The sequence below is a fragment of the Eleginops maclovinus genome, chromosome 11 (assembly GCF_036324505.1).
Source record: "Eleginops maclovinus isolate JMC-PN-2008 ecotype Puerto Natales chromosome 11, JC_Emac_rtc_rv5, whole genome shotgun sequence".
NCBI lineage: Eukaryota > Metazoa > Chordata > Actinopteri > Perciformes > Eleginopidae > Eleginops > Eleginops maclovinus.
The window spans coordinates 9,898,565-9,916,778 of NC_086359.1; the positions used below are offsets into that span (position 1 = coordinate 9,898,565).

The window sequence follows — 18,214 nt, forward strand, 5'->3', positions numbered from 1 at the left end:
GAACAAATATGACCTCCGTCGTCTGGCAAACGCCCAGTGATGGAGGAAGTATTCCGATACGTTACTTGCGTAAAAGTAACAATACATTCCTGTCAAAATACTTAATGGAAAAAGTCCTGCATTCAAAATCCTACTTAAGTAAAAGCACAAAAGTGTTATCATCAAAATGTTCTTAAAGTAAAAGTAATCATTGTGCCGAGAAATTGCATTTATATTTATATATGTGACATGACATTTCGAGATAATATTGTTGCATCAAGGAGCATTTAACTGGGTTAAACAAAAGAAGTTCTGATGGACTTTTGGAAAATATTTAAATAATTTGACTCATTTGTGACTTAAAGAGGAAACATGAGATGATATGGTATGACCAGTGAAGTAAAGCCTGCCCGTCTAAACCTGAACTGTTAATTCTTTACTGCCTCAGGGAACAGATCAGGGATAGCAACAATCATAGCCTGCCACAAAAGAACACACTCAAAAGTTGAAGTGGGTGTATCATCATCACATGTAACACAGCCAAGATCTCAATGTTTGCAGGTATGTGCAGATGCACTAGAATTCCTTATTTATTGCAGCTGGTGTTAAAACATGATTCATCTCCCCTTCTCTACTTCAAGTTAACAACAGTATCAGACTGAATTGCCAACAATAACAGATGTGGGCAGTGATTCAGAAGTCTTGAATAATGCTTAAACATTACCACCTTCCTCCAAACATTTAATTTGTTTAGCTTTTTTTTTTTTTTGTCCTCAGCAATGTTTGATATTTATCATTAAACAAAAATAGGAAGAATGAGCCTATCAGTTATGCATAATCAAAAAGGTGGTTATTCAGTCCCTTTACAATCTCCCCTTAACTTGACCATTTAGGATTTTCTCAATAACACAACAAAGAAATGTTCTTACCACTCCATCCATTCACCCATCAGGCAGCTTCGGCCATTCTGTTTGTACCAAAGGGATTAGCAGTGAGGCCTGAGATGAGATGAGATGGAGATTATGACAGAGATAATTGTTTGGGTTTAGAGTCACTCAGGGGAAGCAGTGGGAATTCGAAGCTCCAGCTTTAATCACAGGTGAGCCACTTGCTTTCCAGGGTGATTTAAGAGACAAAGCAGCTGACAGCATTAACAACATTACAAATGACATGAGCGAATTATAAGAAATGATTGCAGTTATTCTTCTCTCCAGTGAGAATAAAACACTCACTTACAGGTTTGGAAACCAGATCTAATTCAATGTTGCTGTGAAGCAAAACATATGTATCTTTTTAAATATTAACCTACAATATTTGTTTTGAAATGGATGTATTTATTTGAGTTGTGCACATTTGCTTAACCAAGAAGAGCACCCCAACAAGAGCTACAATGTTTTCACACACCAAATATAAAACGTAATTAAGTTCAATTTTATTTCTATGCATCTGATCACGACAGTTTGCTCTGCAGAGCTTTACCCCAAAATATCATGTTATTTGCTAACTGATCAATGGCTATAATTCGAAGCAATAACGCCATCTGTTGGCATTAAAATAACAATACATTTATCATTGTAACCTGTTTGCAGGTGGCTCAGTGATATGTGTTATGGTTTTAATATTGCGGTATCTTAAATGTATTCTCATATTTTAAAAACGAACAAATTAAAGATAATTCACATTTTTTTCATCAATCTTGCTTCAATCTGTAGGCTATAGTTGTCCGCATATTTCCAAGACCTGACAAAAACATAATCGAAGCAAGTACTGTATATAAATGTATCAATACAAATATCGGTCATGTATACGGTAGCTTTTTAATTTAAAAGGTTACTAAAATCCAACATAGCAAAAGCTGACATGATGGACTGATCTACAATATTGTGTCGAATCTGTCGTACCCGTTCACAGTCAGCAGAGCAAGATGGCGGTCCCTACAAAACAGTGAGTAACGACCAAGCTAACTTGATTATGCTACTGTGTGATTAACTTTAAATACGAATGGTTCACTTTGTCAGGGTTGTCGATATAGTATTGATAAAGAAGTGACATTTATGTTGCAGCTCTAGGTGTACAGTTGAAGAGTATTGATGAAAACAGTGGTTTGTTCCCTGCTGCTCCTGAAGCTAGTTACCGACATGCTAACGTTATGCTAACCTCGGTAATAAAGCAGCCACGCCAGTTAGTGGTGATAAAATATGTTTTATGCCGAACCAATTAACGAAAAACTGTTAGGAAGAGTTTCGAAGCTCAAATAATTAAAACTATCTAGTTTGGGAGATTCAGCATATGTTATAGTCGTTTAACCGTGTACATAAATTCACCTGTCGTCATTATAATAAAGGACCCCTTTCTGAATAATAAATACATGTATAGTAATATTGTATTGTGTGTTCATCACTTTAATCTTTTAACTACTAAAGGTGGATCTCCTTTTGAATACATTCTATACTGCTGGAAAGTTTAATCCGTAATAAAACATGCTTGTTCTACATTTTGTTTTTATTATTAAGCTAAATCTGCAAAGTAACTAAAGATGAAATGCAGTAAACATACTATTATTGAGAACAATTCTTATCCTAGGTATGTAGTGTAGCAGCAATGGAAATATGACTTGCTTGTAGAATAAATGTACAGATGACTTTGGTATGAAAGGGTTTAAAAAGCTTTGTTTCCTGACAGGTATGGACTCGTCTTGTCTCAGAAGAAAGGATTGTCAAAGACCGTGCAGAAACATTCAGTGTTCGATGATGACTCTGATGATGAGGTAGATACACTTTTGCACTTGTTATAAGCAGGACAATAGAAATGTATACAAATTAATAACGGTTGGCTTTCCAGCTGACTTATTTCCAAATGTACCGAATATGTTTTGTTCCCTAGACCACTGTTGGGGAGACTCTGCAGAAAGAAGCTGTCAAAAAGAAGATGATGAAGCAGGTGAAAAAAGGGATTTCAAGGCTTGATATGATTTTTCAACAAGCAGTTTTTCCTCTTGTGATTTATATGTCCCTTTTCTTTTACTCTTCCTCTCTGTCTAAAGACACGTTTGGAGATGCATAAAGCCCTGGAAGAGGACAGCACTGTATATGACTACGATGCTGTGTACGATGACATTCAAAAACAGAGACTTGAAAGCAACAAGAAAATGTTGGGAGGTGTTGACAAAAAGGTAATTTCATTTATGTTCAACACTTTTATAGATACATTTGTGAAGTCTGAGATTTTAGATGTAATGGTCAGAAAGACAGCCCGGCATGCAATTGAATAAAAAAGGCAAAATGTGAACTTAACCTTCTCAATGAACAACAACCACTTTGCCTGTGTGTCTTTATTACAGCCAAAATACATCCATCAGTTAATGAAAGCAGTCGAGGACCGAAAGAAAGAACAAGAACGAAGGGATGAGCGGAAGATCCAGAAGGAAAGAGAGGCAGAGGGAGAGCAGTTTGCTGATAAAGATGCTTACGTTACATCCGCCTACAAGCAAAAACTGCTGGAGCAGAAGGAGGAGCTGGAGAAAGAGAAAAGACAGGCAGCGATGGAAGGTCAGACTTATCCTTCAGTGCTGCATGCAGAGAAGATTTTGTTGTTAATGATATGGTAAAACGTTCTAAACAACATCAGCACGTATCTTTGTTGGGTTTGCCCATAGCAACATTTTGTTTTTGTGCTGCCTGTCTGGAAAATAACAATGCTGACTAAACTTGATTCCTTTAATACATTTTATGGTATCTCCTACTGTAGGGCACAACAACACAACTAGAATTCAGGATTAAAACGTTGTTGAAAAAAGGCCACTTTTAGGAACAATTTAAATAATCAGTTGAAATATTTTTGTTTTTTCAGCGGCTTTGGATGTGAAGAAACAAAAAGACCTGAGCGGCTTCTACCGGCACCTGCTGAATCAGACTGTAGGAGAGGAGGCGATTCCTGATCACTCAGCGATCAAGTCAGTCATTAATCCACATCACTTGCTCATCCATAAACACGACAAGCACACACATCATGTTAAAAAAACAACTTTTCTGAACCTTTATTTGTATCTCTCTGTTCTTCCACAGAACTGAAAACTCAAATGTTTCAATACACACGGAGAGGATGTCACCTGTTCCCTCATCTACAGCCCATGACAATATCCCAAGTTCATGCAGCGACAGTGAGGAGGGACATGAGCAGAAAGCTGGGTTTAGCAAGCCCGGGGCAGGCCTCGCTCACTCAAAACGTCAATACAGACAGAGGTCCCCTTCATCGGGAAGCGGAGAGGAGAAGGAGAGAGAGAAGGAAAGAGAAAGACATAAGAAGAGCCACAGAGATCAAGACAAAGACAGAGCACGGGACAAAGATAGAGACAGAAACAGAGACAGGGGAAGGGAAAGGGATGAGAGGCATGGAGGAAGGAGAGATGACAGGGATGGAAGGAGAGACAGAGACAGAGGCCGAGATGATGACAGAAATAGAGGAAAGGACACAGACAGGGAAGATAGGCACAGGAAGAGGGATAGGAGCCCTAGGGAGAGAGAGAGGGATAGGAATGGGGAAAGGGAGATGAGGAGGAATCCAGATGAAGACAAGCGAAAGGGTAAAGTTCAGGAAGAAGAGAAGGACAAAAAGAAGGAACCAGAAAAGGAGAAAGAAGTAAAGAGGGAAGAAAAAGATCAGGAAAAGAAGGAAGCAGTCAGAGAGGACACAAGGGAAAAAGACAATGAACATAATCCTGAAGGTGAGGGGACTGAGGGAACAGAGGAGAAGGGAAACAAGTTTGCAAAGCGCAGCACGGATCAGGTTGTGAGTACGGCTAGAGAGAGATACCTGGCCAGACAGATGGCACGCTCGGCTTGTAAGACGTATATCGAGAAGGATGAGGATTGACAGCATTGACATAAACTTCATAAGGCTGATGAAAATGTCATTTATTTATTTCTCAACAAATCAAATAAAAAGATCAGAACCAACATAAGTTAGTTTGCTCTTCTGTCAATGCCTTCTGGATGTAAATCTTCAAAACTGATTTTCTTTTCAAGGCTCAATGATTTCCTAATGCATTAGGTTACTGTAGTAGAGCTGCAAAGATAAGTCAGCTTCTCCATAATTCTTATCAACAGGAAAATAATTGACTACTGTTTTGATAATCGATTAATCATAAAGTCATTTTTCTTGTAAAAATGTCGGCAAAGATTTCTTGTATTTGTTTGTTTGAAATAATATTAAACAACTTCTTTTTGGGTGGTGGACCGACGTACGACATTTGCAGACATCCCCTTTGAATTTAAGAGACATTGAAGGACATTTTCCACTGGTTTCTGAAATGTTACAGACCAAAGGATTATTTGATTAATTTAGAAAATGATCGATAGACAATTATTACAAGTTGCGGCCCTTCATTGTTAGCAAATGTTCCTCAAACATGAATAAAAAGTGCATTTGGTACACTATCGAGTATTTACAGCAATCAATAGTTTGTTTTTGAATTAAAATGAGTGCAACCCTTGTCTTTTTGATGAAAAGCTTTGGATAACAATAGAAGTAGCTGTGACAATATTCAATTATGCCAGGCTTTGGCTATGCAGAATTGTTGGTATGAACGATTTTAGTCTTTCATTGGATTTGTTGGCGAAAAAGAAAAATGTAATAAAACTTCTCCACTACACACTGCAGAGGGTTGATTCAAACAGCAGAGTGTGCTCATGGTCTCTAGTGACAGGCGAGAAAGAGAACTGGACAGTAATGTCTTTCTTTCTTTGGGAGTTTTGATTTATAATTGTGAAATAAGAACACTGACTTGTAAGTATGAGTTTTGACGGAGAGCCCCTCTTCACACACACAGGAATGAGGAGAATGTATATAGGAAATGTTATTATAATATAGAGGATATGTGGAACAACATGTGAGACACTGGTTTGAATGCTTTTGTATCTTTCCCATGTAATCGGTGATGAATTAATAAAATGATTTCTGTTCCACCTTCTTCTCTCACCTCTATTTCTTCTTCACGGTTTCAGTTTGGCATTAAAATGTGATAGAAAATGTTTGATTTGAGCTCGTGATTCAGAAGGTAACAATGTTTATTTGATCACAGAAACATTTTACAGGTTTTGCACAGGAAGACATTTATTCTCTTATATGCAGCGTTTGCTTGCAGGAATCTTCTTGTGTCTCCTGAGTCCTCTTGAGTCTAGTACAAGGAGAACTCTCCCCACTGCAACAGAAGAAAGGCAGTTTGAAGTGTTAGTATCTTTAATTGTTATCCTTATTAGATTACTTATTTCTACACATAGTGAGCCACAAACAACAGTGATGGAACTATTTAATTACGAACTGTACTGGACTTTTTCCCTCTTTCAAAGTAAAATATTGTACTTTTTACTCCTTTACATTTATGAATATGCATTTTAGCACTAATAGTTATGTGTTTTAGGGAGATATTGTCAATGCATCATCATTTTTATTTTCAGATTGCAGTACTGCTTCATCATCAGATTATGTAATTGTTTCTGCTTATCTTTTTGTGTGTTGATGTCTTGAGAAAGGAAAAATATTGATATCAAGTGGAAACAGACTTGCCTCCTCAAAAGACAGGGTGATAATTCCATCTGTTGATTTGTCTTTGAAAATACCTGCAAAGATGATCACAAATGCAAACAATAAGCTTAAAACAACATAGAGAAATACACCTATAAGATAGTGCCTTCTACATTCTGAACAAATAAAAGTCTAATTTATCAAAACTGTTAACAATGATTTGATTGGTTGCTGCCATCTCACTCACTTGAGGTTTTGTTCAGATTTAACATGAGTGAGATGTAACTCTCCAAAGTGGCGGATGCAGTGCCGGAGAAACGGAAAGTCATAAGCTCCACCAGAGTGTTGTTCAAGTCAATTTCTGGTTCTGAGACAAGGAAAAAGGACAAGTACTCCTGTTACTGTCTGGAATATCAAGTATGTTTCCCTGTGTTGTGCTGGATGAAGCTTATTAACATGTTTTAACTGTATTTAAATTGGAAAATGTGATTACCTGCAGCCTTTATTGCCATCTTGAGCTCTCTGTCATCCAGGGATCCACTCTTATTCACATCTGCACGATTAAAGTGTTGCTGAAAAAACAATGTTTAATTGAATTAGAACCTAAAAGGGCTTTAAACATGCATGTACGGTTTGTTAAAATTACTACTATTCAATAAGTTGAGTGTACTATTTGAAAGAAGAGTCTTGAGGAAATAAGTTAATACAACATTTATTTCCAAGTATATTGATTCTGATTGATAAGTTTACATGAGTCTGTTTTGTCCCCATTTTTGCTCTTTTACCTTGTATTCTGCTATTTTCTGCCAGAGAGATGAAAACTCGATGAGGGACATCCTCCTCCTTTTGTCGACCTTTGCAAGTTAAGGATATCTCATAATAAACGGATGACTTTATAAAAATGACTGCTTACATATCGGTATTTAGATCTTGACTTTCTGGCATGTACACGTGTTGTGATTTACAAGATAAGAAAAGAAGAAAAACTTTATTTTTTTTAAGGATACATCGAACTGGGCAAGCATGCTACTGCAGGTATCATACCCAAAGCCCATCCAGCTGCCTGTGAATGACAGAAACAGACACACTCAAATCCCCAAAGTAACAGGATTGAAAAATCAGTGATACACAAGAAATGATTAGGATTTTTGAATGTTTTTCAATCCACATGTGATATGAAGACACCCACCATGCGGGACGTTGTCATTCAGGAGCTTCCTGAGCTGCACGGTATTCAGCTCACCGAACTAAGTAAAAAAAAAAGGTGACAGAGAAGGTTAAAATGGACAAGCAGGCGGAGGACAAAAAATAAAGGAAAAAGGACTCACCTGATCAGCGTATCGGTTGAAGAGATCGCGGACGGTCTTGTCAGGGGTTTTCTCCTCAGGCTTGTTATTGTCGGTTGGTACCTGAAGAAGACAAGTTCACGAATCAAACAACAAATCGGCAAACTAAAATTGCCCTCTCTAACTCACAGCCAAAGTATTCCCTATTTCTTTTGTTTCATACCTCAGGAAGAGTTAGGTCATCCTCCTCCTCCTCCTTCTCATCTTCGTGGTCATGACCATCGTCTTCATCATCTTCATCATGGGGACTGGACGCAGAGGAGAATATGTTAATACAAATCTATAATAATAAAATGTTTCGATTATAACTTAGGCAACAAAAGTTTGACTTTGAACTAGCTTGTACTTTAAAGTTTTTTGATTTGCTAATTTAGTATCAGAGGCAGTGATATCAGCTACTATCCTCAATTACTTCAAAAATGTACCCTATTGATGTGACTTGAGCATCATCATGTCATATCCATGGTTTAGTGGTTGCAGTCATTTCAGCAAAGAATGGGTCAGATTTTGAAAGGAGCAGGTCTTGTTTTGGTATAAAGTTCTCCGTGTTGATTTATGTGTATGGGCTATGTGAAATATGAGAAAGTCCTTACCTGATCTTAGCATCAGTCTTGGAGTAGATCGATAGAAAGAAGTCTGCACTCTGGTAGGGGTCCATGGTGGAAGGGACGATCAGATACTCTCCAGGCTCCATGCTGTGCATCTCAACCAGCTCCCTCTCATAGGTGTACATCATTGTATCCCCCAGTCTTTGCATTCGGTAAAGTTGGTCCAAACTCAGGCGACCCGATCGTGTCTGGGAAAAATATAAACCTCATTTAGTTGTATAAATCTCTTCTCTAAAGGTTATTTAAATGTGGAAATTTGCTTTTGGTGCACAGGCACAGTATGACATTGGTTCTTACCCCTGGTGGAAGCTGTAGAATGTGAAAAGGGAGGAAGGATGCAAGTTTTAAAACGAGTCAAAAATGTAGAGTATTTCTTAATCATTATTTAATATTGAATAAACCAAAACCCAGGATACAAACCTTAAAGACGGTCAACCCGATTGCATAAGTTGAATGCCTTTTGCGATTCTCCTCCCTAGGTTTCTGCATCAGAGTAAGGACGATGTTTTTGTCTTTCTTCTCTTCCTTGTCTATGATACTCACCTTCATGCGATACTGAGGGTTTGTATCAAAGGAACCTACAGGTGATGAGAAACATTAAAAATTCACATGACACTTCAGAGAGAACGTGGTGTTTTTTTGCACCTGCACAAACAAAGGAAAGAATATGCTCTCACGGTTAGACATGCTGCCGCCTGCAGATTTCCCAGCTATCCATTTGCCGTCATAAATCTGGCATTTCCATTGGCATTTGACGTCGCCGTCGATAAAGTTGGGGTTCTCACAGCAGATGAACAACATGTGGAAATGTCTACAGAAGTCCTCCAACTCCATCCTGGAAAGCCAAAAAATAAACATGGCAGTCTATATCCAACCAAAGGATAGAAAAAACTAAATGGCCTTTATTTCTACTGTGTGTTTAAGTCCATCAATGAAGTGCACATCGTTCTTGCTGATTCATTTTCAGGCTTCACTATAAAGAGACCTTCTGAAGTGTTTGACCACTAGTGACGCTGAATGCTTTTTTATGACCAGGAAAGCATATGGTTGTGCATTATTACTGCATGGCCCCTACTGGTGGTAACACTAAAATAAGTGTGAAAACTCTATTAATGTGGCAAATTTACCAGAACTCTCCATCGTTGCGGTCCTCACACTTTGCCCGATCATCTGGGGTCACTCTTTGCCACATACCGGACCTGAGAAAAACAAAGTCTTTAGTTGAATGCAGTCCAGGCTATATTTGCTGCTATAAATGTACGTATGATTAATGAACGTACTTATCACTCCAATTTCCAGTCCACTCTTTGTGGCCCCAAGGGTTGAAGAGTCGCACCAGCCTCACTTTGGAGCCGTAATACTGAACCTTTATAGGAAATTATAAATTCACACAATCAGAACAAAACTTTGCGGGCACCTCCAAGAGCTTTCATTTATAAATATTCTCTATGTTCAACCAGGAACCTTACTTCAGTGACTGCTGTGACAGCGTAGGCATGTGCATCAACAATACCAGAGCTGGCTACAGTGTTCACCAACACACCCTGAAGTAGACAAAACAGTTAAATCACACCAGTAACCTTAATTTATATTTTTGAAGTGTCACTTAAAATGTAAAGCAATGAGTTCTTACGCCTTTCTGGGCTGTACCGCAGCAGATCATGGAGTTGCAGCCACTGGCATTGCACAGTGAGTTCCACAGCTCTTCATTATGGTTTGCAGAGTGGACTTCCTGGAGTTTGTAATCCACGTTCACGCCTCCAGTGAAATCTTTGCAGGCCTCTGATGGCAAACCAGCATTCATATCTGTGTACGATCCGCAAACCCTGAGGGAGACAGAAAGCAATATGTATATAAACCATGGTGAGATTAAGGGGAGACTTTTTTTTAATGTAAATCTGACAATAAGTGATAAAAGAAAAATCTTTATAATGCACATAGGAATTACACGTGAACGCATTGTGTATGTTAGTACTACTAAAGCGGAGATCTCAGTCTCAGAAAAAAACGTTCTTTAACAAAAATGTGTTGTTCCAAAATTCCAGAGATAGAAGTTGGATGAGTAAAAAAAAAAATGTATTGAACTAATAGATACCACCAATAAACTTTCTGAGTTTCTTTCATCAAGACACAGATTTGCCTGTAGTGTGTCGCTTTCATTTTGCTAAGGTAGTATTACATGTGTTGTGAGAGGGTTTCATACTTGGCATAAGCTTTCTCCATCAGTGGAGCCCAGAACTCATTTTCGGTTTTGGAGCGCACAGACAGTAGCTGATTGTTCATTGTTGGCAGGAAGTCATCAATGACAACATCCACCCACTTGCCAAACCTCCAGAACTGACACAGAAAGGACGAGTAAATAAGACAAGTGAGCTGATGACTAGAGTGCGTTTTCGAACCATTGTTTAAAGACACTTACAGATAATTATTCCTTACCCTGAAGTGAAATATCCCTGAATAGTTGTTGAAGTTCTGATCCATAGGCACGACTTGCACCATCAGGTCTTTGCGGAAGGTCAGTGAGGAAATTGCAGCCAGAAACCAGCAGTTACCTGGTGAATGAAGTCAACAAATTAAGCACTGGATGTAGATCAAATGTTTGCCTTAGCAAAGTATTCTTTCTGGGTTGTCTTCAGTCGGAAGAAAAATTCTTGCTCACCTACAGCGCCTTGAGCAAAGTCAAAGCGTGAGGCTCCTTTGGTACAGAAAACAGGGTCTTTGGTGTTGTTTTGAAGTTTCAAGATGTCCTGGACAAAACAAAAATAGTGAATCAGATTAGAGCTAGCATGTTAAAAAACGTTTACATAATAAATAAGCGTATTATTATATAATATATTTTAAAGTATTTTACTGCTGGTCGAAGCCACTTCACTTGGGCTTCCTGCCGTCTGCTCAATTCAGGCAGATCTCCCACTGAGCTGATGTCAGGAGGGAAGGTGCGGTCCACAAAGAGCTGGCCTCGGCGGAGGTTAGCTTTCAGCTGCGCAAAGTCTTGGTTTCTTAACTTGGCAGGGTTGGAAGGACTTCCCTCGCTGCCTTCTTGGTAACGAAGGTTGATGATAGAGGTGCAGGATCCAGATGCAGGCATGTTGACAAGAGGCTTCAGAAAGACACACAAAAAAGACAAAATAAGAGAATTGGAAGTCTTATTTGGAAAAAGGCAAAGCTGTGTCGTTTTTAAAAGAAGGTTGGAGATGATTACCTGGGAGATGGCTGTAACCAACTGCTGCTTCTTACAAGAGGAAGGACTTGGAGGTTCCAGGTCTGGTTTCTGCAGCAGTCTGAACTTCACTTATATTCACTCTTTCTTGCCTAAGGCTACAACCAGACCTGCCCTGCAGAATGTGTAGCATGCAGGGATGAGCCAAAAGTGACAAGGGGATGAAAGGCTTGTGTCAGAAAAAAAACTGGTTCTCTGGTTTATGTAATCACCTCCAGGATATAAAGTAACCCCGGACACGCTGTCTTTGTATCCGCTTAAATGTTTTATTCCTCTTTTTTTTGACTGAAACTGAAACTGAAATGTATTTCAATCGTAAAATATTTGGTAAAATCTGATAATAGCAAGAAGCATATCCATGTTATTTCAATAAATTCCCAATTTATGTATAATAGATTTAAATTAATTATTCTAAAAGCAGACTTTACCAGAACAATGTTCTTTTCATGCATTCTTCACATATTGCTGAAATGCTGGGATAACTGAGACTTCCTCCGGCAAAGTATGTTCCTGAGAACTCACATAAGAACAATTTATGAGACAAAAAAAAAAGACATGCCACAAGAAGTACAGGTTTACAAAGTGACAAAAAACGGTTATGAAAAAACACATTCAAAAGGAAATAAAGCAGCAACGATCCCTTTGAAAAACAGATACAGGAATAAATAATGAAGAATAACTTTTGTATAAGGCAGAATCAGTCAGCACAAGAACAGTTGTTCAGAATGAGTTTCAGTGCAAACAGTAAAATAGGAATTGTCTTATGTTGGGGGATTTTAATATGCACATGGACAGTCAACAATAATCTCACAAAGGACTTTACATCATGCCTGGACAGTTTTGGATTACAGCAATATATTGACTTCCCCACACACTCCAAAGGACATATACATACTTGATCTGATCTGCTGCTCTGGTAACTCCTCTGAACTGTTCTGTATTCTATTTGCCCATTTCTGACCACGAGTTTGTAACATTCAATGTCAATTTAACACTACCCAAAGCAAATATGTCACGATCCATCTCATTCCGTATAACATTAAGAACATCAACACGCCTGCTTTTTCTACTGGAATCAATTACCTCTCCTGCAAAGACTGCCTATCCACCACCGAAGAGCTGGTCTCCCATTACAATGATGGACTCCATAACCTTTTAAACATACATCACTTCACTCAACTCCATATGCTCCCCACTCCTCTCCACTATCCAGCTTCAAACTTCCCACTGTCTCTGAAATATCTAATCTCATCCGCAAATCCAAATCATCCACCTGTCAGCTTGACCCCCTTCCTACCCACCTAGTTAAATCATGTTTACTTTCTCTCTCCCCTTTAATTACCGACATAATTCATTCCTCCCTTACCTCTGGTTTCGTCCCCTCATCCCTCAAAAAAGGTGCAATAACCCCTATCCCAAGAAACCTGGTGCAGACCCCAACAACTTGAATAATTTCCGCCCAATCTCTAATTTACCGTTTGTCTCACAGATACTCGAAAAAACAGTTGCAGCCCAGGTCCACACTCATCTGAACAACAATAATCTTTTTGAAGAATGTCAGTCCTTTTTCCGTTCCTCAAACAGTGCAGTGACGGCCATGGTTAACATCACAAACGATCTACTGGTAGCAGCTGACTCTGGGCTCTTATCCATACTCATCCTCCTTGATCCGACTGCAGCCGTTGACACCATCTCACATCACATCCTCCTTGAAAGAGTATCTTACATTGGTATCACTGGCCGCCCGTATCATCACCAGAACTCCTTCCATGGATCATATCACTCCAGTTCTTCTACAACTCCATTGGCTCCCTGTTAAATACCGCATCGACTTTCAAATTTTGCTCCTCACCTTCAAGGCCCTTCACACTCTTGCACCTCCATACCTCTCTGAATTCCTTCACACCTACACTCCCTCTGCCTCTGCCTTCCAACTCACTGTACCTTCTGCCCGTTTGACCACCATGGGGTCAAGAGCCTTCAGCCACTCTGCCCCCGTCTCTGCAACTCTCTCCCACAAGACATCCGCAACATGGACTCACTCTCAAACTTCAAATCCTGCCTGAAAACCCACCTTTTTAAACTGGCCTACTCTGAACCATGATTACTCTAAACTGATTGTTGTTTTTAAATATTTGTTTTTTTAAGTCTGGAATTACTGTTGGACCTTTGCTGTTGGTGGTTCCTAATTATGCTCTGTAAGGTGTCCTTGAGAGCTTTGAAAGGCGCCCGTAAATAAAATGTATTATTATTATTATTATTATTATTATTATACACACCACTCTAGTAGTAAACTATAAATTGATTAATCATGTTGCCCATTTAAAGCCATATGCTTGCAGTAGAAATCTAGTGGGTCGTACTTTGCTGTAAAGAAACACGTTTTTTTTAATGAAAGATCTTTAAATATAATAACCAGTTTGCCATGTTCAGAAAAACAAAATACAGATTTTTTCTTTTTTTTTCTTTCGACATGTCAGCACAGTTATTTACATTCTTTGCTGAGAGACATTTATGGGCTTAGAGTAAGTCTTCGTCTGCAAAGACAAATTTGCCCTATGGACAAATTTGTCTTAAACAAGATGTGAGCACACTATCATTCAAGGGATGTGCTGAAATATAAAATGTAACACTTTAAAGCAAAGTTAGAATAAATATTATTAGTGTAAGTAAAAGCTTTCGCATCAGCTGAACACATTTTGATTGCTTTTGATTCTAGGCAATAATGTGAAGCTTTCTGTATTCTATGTAATCACATTGTAATTGATGGTAATACATAGTAGTCATAGTAGTAGGCTGTGTGCCAACCATGTCTGCCAGCTTCACTTCGTAGGTGTGGTGCTAAGTTGACTTTTTGCCAAGTCGCTGTTTGTATACAAACAGCAAGCCTTTAATAGCAAAAATCAGGAATGTGGAATTGATGTGTTTAAAGGAATTTGGATGATTGACTGCAGATTCCCACATTTCAGCATAAAACACGTCATGATAAGCTACTAAGTAGTAAGTGAATGAGGAGTTTAGGAACACATTTACAAAAGACAATATTGGCTCCAAGAACACACAATTATACTACACTTGCTTACTGTGTTTCTATGCATTAAAGGTCGATAATGTGGACAGATAATAAACCTAATTCAAGAAAAGTTTTGTGTATGCTGTTTGTTATTTTGCTACTAGTTAATGCAGTTGATGCTTTTTCAACACAATCAGTTGGTTGCAAGTTAAAACACATCTCACATTGCTTTACAATCCTGATATCTTGCTAAACACAAAAGCGTGCCATGTTTGCTTCGGCCTACTTTAAATAGCTGTGACATCACTGGATAGTGCAAAATGGCACGTGGATGGAGATCATAGGATCAGCTTTCCCTGAATCCAAAATAATCATAGTCAAAGGCATTTCCAAAACCAGTGAATAAAAGTGCTGATACATCTTTAGTGATGTCGTTCTACTGTTGACAGTCTTTCAAAGGAGAATGGACAATAATTGAGGCAATGAAAATAAATGAAAGGATAAATTATCAAGTGATTTGATGCGTCTTCCCTCTCAAACTGAAAACACAAAATAGCCCTTTAACACCTGACTGATATTTACCGTTTAGACAGCACCTTGTTTTACTTTCATCTAAACTGATGCTCCAAAAACCCTTCCCAGTGACATACTGATATTAACCAAGATTCAAGCTAGCTTGCAAGCCCCTCAGTTACTTTTCACTGACATCGACAGTTCATCAAACTAACCCAGATCTACTAAAACACAGTTAAGTCTGGGGCATAACAAAAACATGTATGAGCATTCCAAAAGCACATAAACCTACAACCTGCTTCCCATGCGTTCCTGTCTCACATAATTACTAGTTGACTTTCCACAGAGAGCAATCGTTTTTTTGAGAGAACAACACAATGTGCTCGAAGTAGACCAACTGGAATCTTGTTAAAGCGAAGGCAACATAACCCCACAATCAAAAAGAGACTTGATTTTAAATCATAACGGCAGGAATACACATCACTTAGTTTTTAATAATTCTTCCATTGCAGAAAATAAATCACGACATATCCTTAACATTCATACTCACACTAAGACACACTTCAATAAAAGGAGCACATTCTAATGAATTGGTGATAACTTTGTGTCATCTTTAAAACAATTTGTGGTAATTCTTGATATTCTCCAGCAAAAGAAGGAAGTTAAAATATGTATAGGACAATGGATGAAAATAAAGACAAAATTACAACTTTTAAAGTTATACTTTTTTGATTGGAAGCAACGAATGCAACTTGGTGACTCGATGTGTATTGATCATGCTCATTTAACCAGACCCGCAACGGACAGTCAATATATAAATATAAATGTCACTGTATACATTTATACCTGCTGCAGGAAAATGTCCTGACATAAGACAATAAACCTGTCAATACATACTGTACATAAGAGCTTCAATGAAAGTGGTTCAACATTTGCATATTGTGCTGGACCACTGTTCTAAATGTTATGAGTTGTATACTGGAGCCCTTGGGCAATTCTTGTCCAGACAGCTTGCACATACATGACAGCTTAAAGGAAAGTGCTTCATAATTTGAATATAGTGCTCCAAAATGTAATAGAAGACAACGACCCTCTATTCCTGCAACCCCTCAAGGCTTACCTCACATACTTTGAGTGATGGATTTAGAGCCCTGAAGGTCTGTGGCTGATATGTGACTTGAACCTTTGAGCACAAAACTACCAGAGGAACATTCAATAGCTGCACAACTATCAAGCACTTATATGTAGAGGAGGTGGTGGGGCCTTTGAATAGAATAACTTTATTGATCCCAATTTGGCTTTTGTTTTTTTTGTTGCAGCAGAATAAAAAAAACAAAAGACAATGTAATTACAATAAATAAAACTGTATTTAGGGGCCTATTTCATAATCCACCCGTTTAGACCACTTTAGTGCACAAATATTACTCTGGGAATGGAAAAAGTGTAGTTTGCCCACCTACATTGAACCTCTGACATGGAATTCCTCTACATGTTAACAGACGAAGCATAGATTTGTTGGTACCTTTGTGTTGCTTAATGCTGTCATGTTACCTGTTCCCAGGATTAGGCTTACATACAGTGGGGCAAAAAAGTATTTAGTCAGCCACCAATTGTGCAAGTTCTCCCATTTAAAAAGATGAGAGAGGCCTGTAATTTTTATCATAGGTATACTCAACTATGAGAGACAAAATGAGGAAAAAAAATCCAGGAAATCACATTGTCTGATTTTTAAAGAATTTATTTTCAAATTATTGTGGAACATAAGTATTTGGTCAATAACAAAAGTTCATCTCAATACTTTGTTATATACCCTTTGTTGGCAATGACAGAGGTCAAACGTTTTCTGTAAGTCTTCACCAGGTTTTCACACACTGTTGCTGGTATTTTGGCCCATTCCTCCATGCAGATCTCCTCTAAAGCAGTGATGTTTTGGGGCTGTCGCTGGGCAACACGGACTTTCAACTCCCTCCAAAGATTTTCTATGGGGTTGAGATCTGGAGACTGGCTAGGCCACTCCAGGACCTTGAAATGCTTCTTACGAAGCCACTCCTTCGTTGCCCTGGCGGTGTGTTTGGGATCATTGTCATGCTGAAAGACCCAGCCACGCCTCATCTTCAGTGCCCTTGCTGATGGAAGGAGGTTTTCACTCAAAATCTCACGATACATGGCCCCATTCATTCTTTCCTTTACACGGATCAGTCGTCCTGGTCCCTTTGCAGAAAAACAGCCCCAAAGCATGATGTTTCCACCCCCATGCTTCACACTAGGTATGGTGTTCTTTGGAAGCAACTGCATTCTTTCTCCTCCAAACACGACGAGTTGAGTTTTTACCAAAAAGTTCTATTTTGGTTTCATCTGACCATATGACATTCTCCCAATCCTCTTCTGGATCATCCAAATGCCCTCTAGCAAACTTCAGACGGGCCTGGACATGTACTGGCTTAAGCAGGGGGACACGTCTGGAACTGCAGGATTTAAGTCCCTGGCGGCGTAGTGTGTTACTGATGGTAGCCTCTGTTACTTTGGTCCCAGCTCTCTGCAGGTCATTCACTAGGTCCCCCCGTGTGGTTCTGGGATTTTTGCTCACCGTTCTTGTGATCATTTTGACCCACGGGGTGAGATCTTGCGTGGAGCCCCAGATCGAGGGAGATTAGCAGTGGTCTTGTATGTCTTCCATTTTCTAATAATTGCTCCCACAGTTGATTTCTTCACACCAAGCTGCTTACCTATTGCAGATTCAGTTTTCCCAGCCTGGTGCAGGTCTACAATTTTGTCTCTGGTCTCCTTTGACAGCTCTGATCTTGGCCATAGTGGAGTTTGGAGTATGACTGTTTGAGGTTGTGGACAGGTGTCTTTTATACTGATAACGAGTTCAAAAAGGTGCCATTAATACAGGTAACGAGTGGAGGACAGAGGAGCCTCTTAAAGAAGAAGTTACAGGTCTGTGAGAGCCAGAAATCTTGCTTGTTTGTAGGTGACCAAATACTTATTTTACCGAGGAATTTACCAATTA

General features: G+C 38.9%; 2 protein-coding genes across 2 annotated transcripts; one reads left to right on the forward strand and one right to left on the reverse strand.

Annotated features, from left to right (window-relative positions):
• Positions 1-1,571: 1,571 nt before the first annotated feature.
• nsrp1 (nuclear speckle splicing regulatory protein 1) lies at positions 1,572-5,947 on the forward strand. The gene is made up of 7 exons (XM_063895822.1): positions 1,572-1,923; positions 2,662-2,746; positions 2,863-2,919; positions 3,023-3,151; positions 3,320-3,527; positions 3,829-3,931; positions 4,044-5,947. The coding sequence occupies exons 1-7, from the start codon at positions 1,904-1,906 to the stop codon at positions 4,849-4,851; spliced, it is 1,410 nt and encodes a 469-aa protein (XP_063751892.1). The 5' UTR covers positions 1,572-1,903; the 3' UTR covers positions 4,852-5,947.
• A 207-nt stretch (positions 5,948-6,154) lies between these two features.
• Positions 6,155-11,543, reverse strand: LOC134872154 (calpain-1 catalytic subunit-like). Its single transcript, XM_063895311.1, has 21 exons — positions 11,307-11,543; positions 11,115-11,202; positions 10,892-11,007; positions 10,659-10,792; positions 10,089-10,281; positions 9,925-9,999; positions 9,736-9,821; positions 9,583-9,654; positions 9,133-9,290; positions 8,876-9,033; positions 8,753-8,764; positions 8,441-8,643; positions 8,011-8,095; positions 7,830-7,910; positions 7,691-7,748; positions 7,509-7,564; positions 7,287-7,355; positions 6,995-7,073; positions 6,749-6,868; positions 6,544-6,596; positions 6,155-6,178 (listed from the first exon to the last, which is right to left on the reverse strand). The coding sequence occupies exons 1-21, from the start codon at positions 11,541-11,543 to the stop codon at positions 6,155-6,157; spliced, it is 2,157 nt and encodes a 718-aa protein (XP_063751381.1).
• Between the last annotated feature and the right edge of the window lie 6,671 nt (positions 11,544-18,214).

Coding starts and splice junctions, on each gene's coding strand:
- LOC134872154 (XM_063895311.1), bottom strand. CDS start 11,543: ATGCCTGCATCTGGATCCTGCACCTCTATCATCAACCTTCGTTACCAA. Junction 10,793..10,891: donor CAGGGATATTTCACTTCAGG/GTAAGGAATAAT, acceptor TTTCTGTGTCAG/TTCTGGAGGTTTGGCAAGTG. Junction 9,822..9,924: donor CTGTCACAGCAGTCACTGAA/GTAAGGTTCCTG, acceptor TTTCCTATAAAG/GTTCAGTATTACGGCTCCAA.
- nsrp1 (XM_063895822.1), top strand. CDS start 1,904: ATGGCGGTCCCTACAAAACA. Junction 1,924..2,661: donor ATGGCGGTCCCTACAAAACA/GTGAGTAACGAC, acceptor GTTTCCTGACAG/GTATGGACTCGTCTTGTCTC. Junction 2,920..3,022: donor AAAAGAAGATGATGAAGCAG/GTGAAAAAAGGG, acceptor CTCTGTCTAAAG/ACACGTTTGGAGATGCATAA.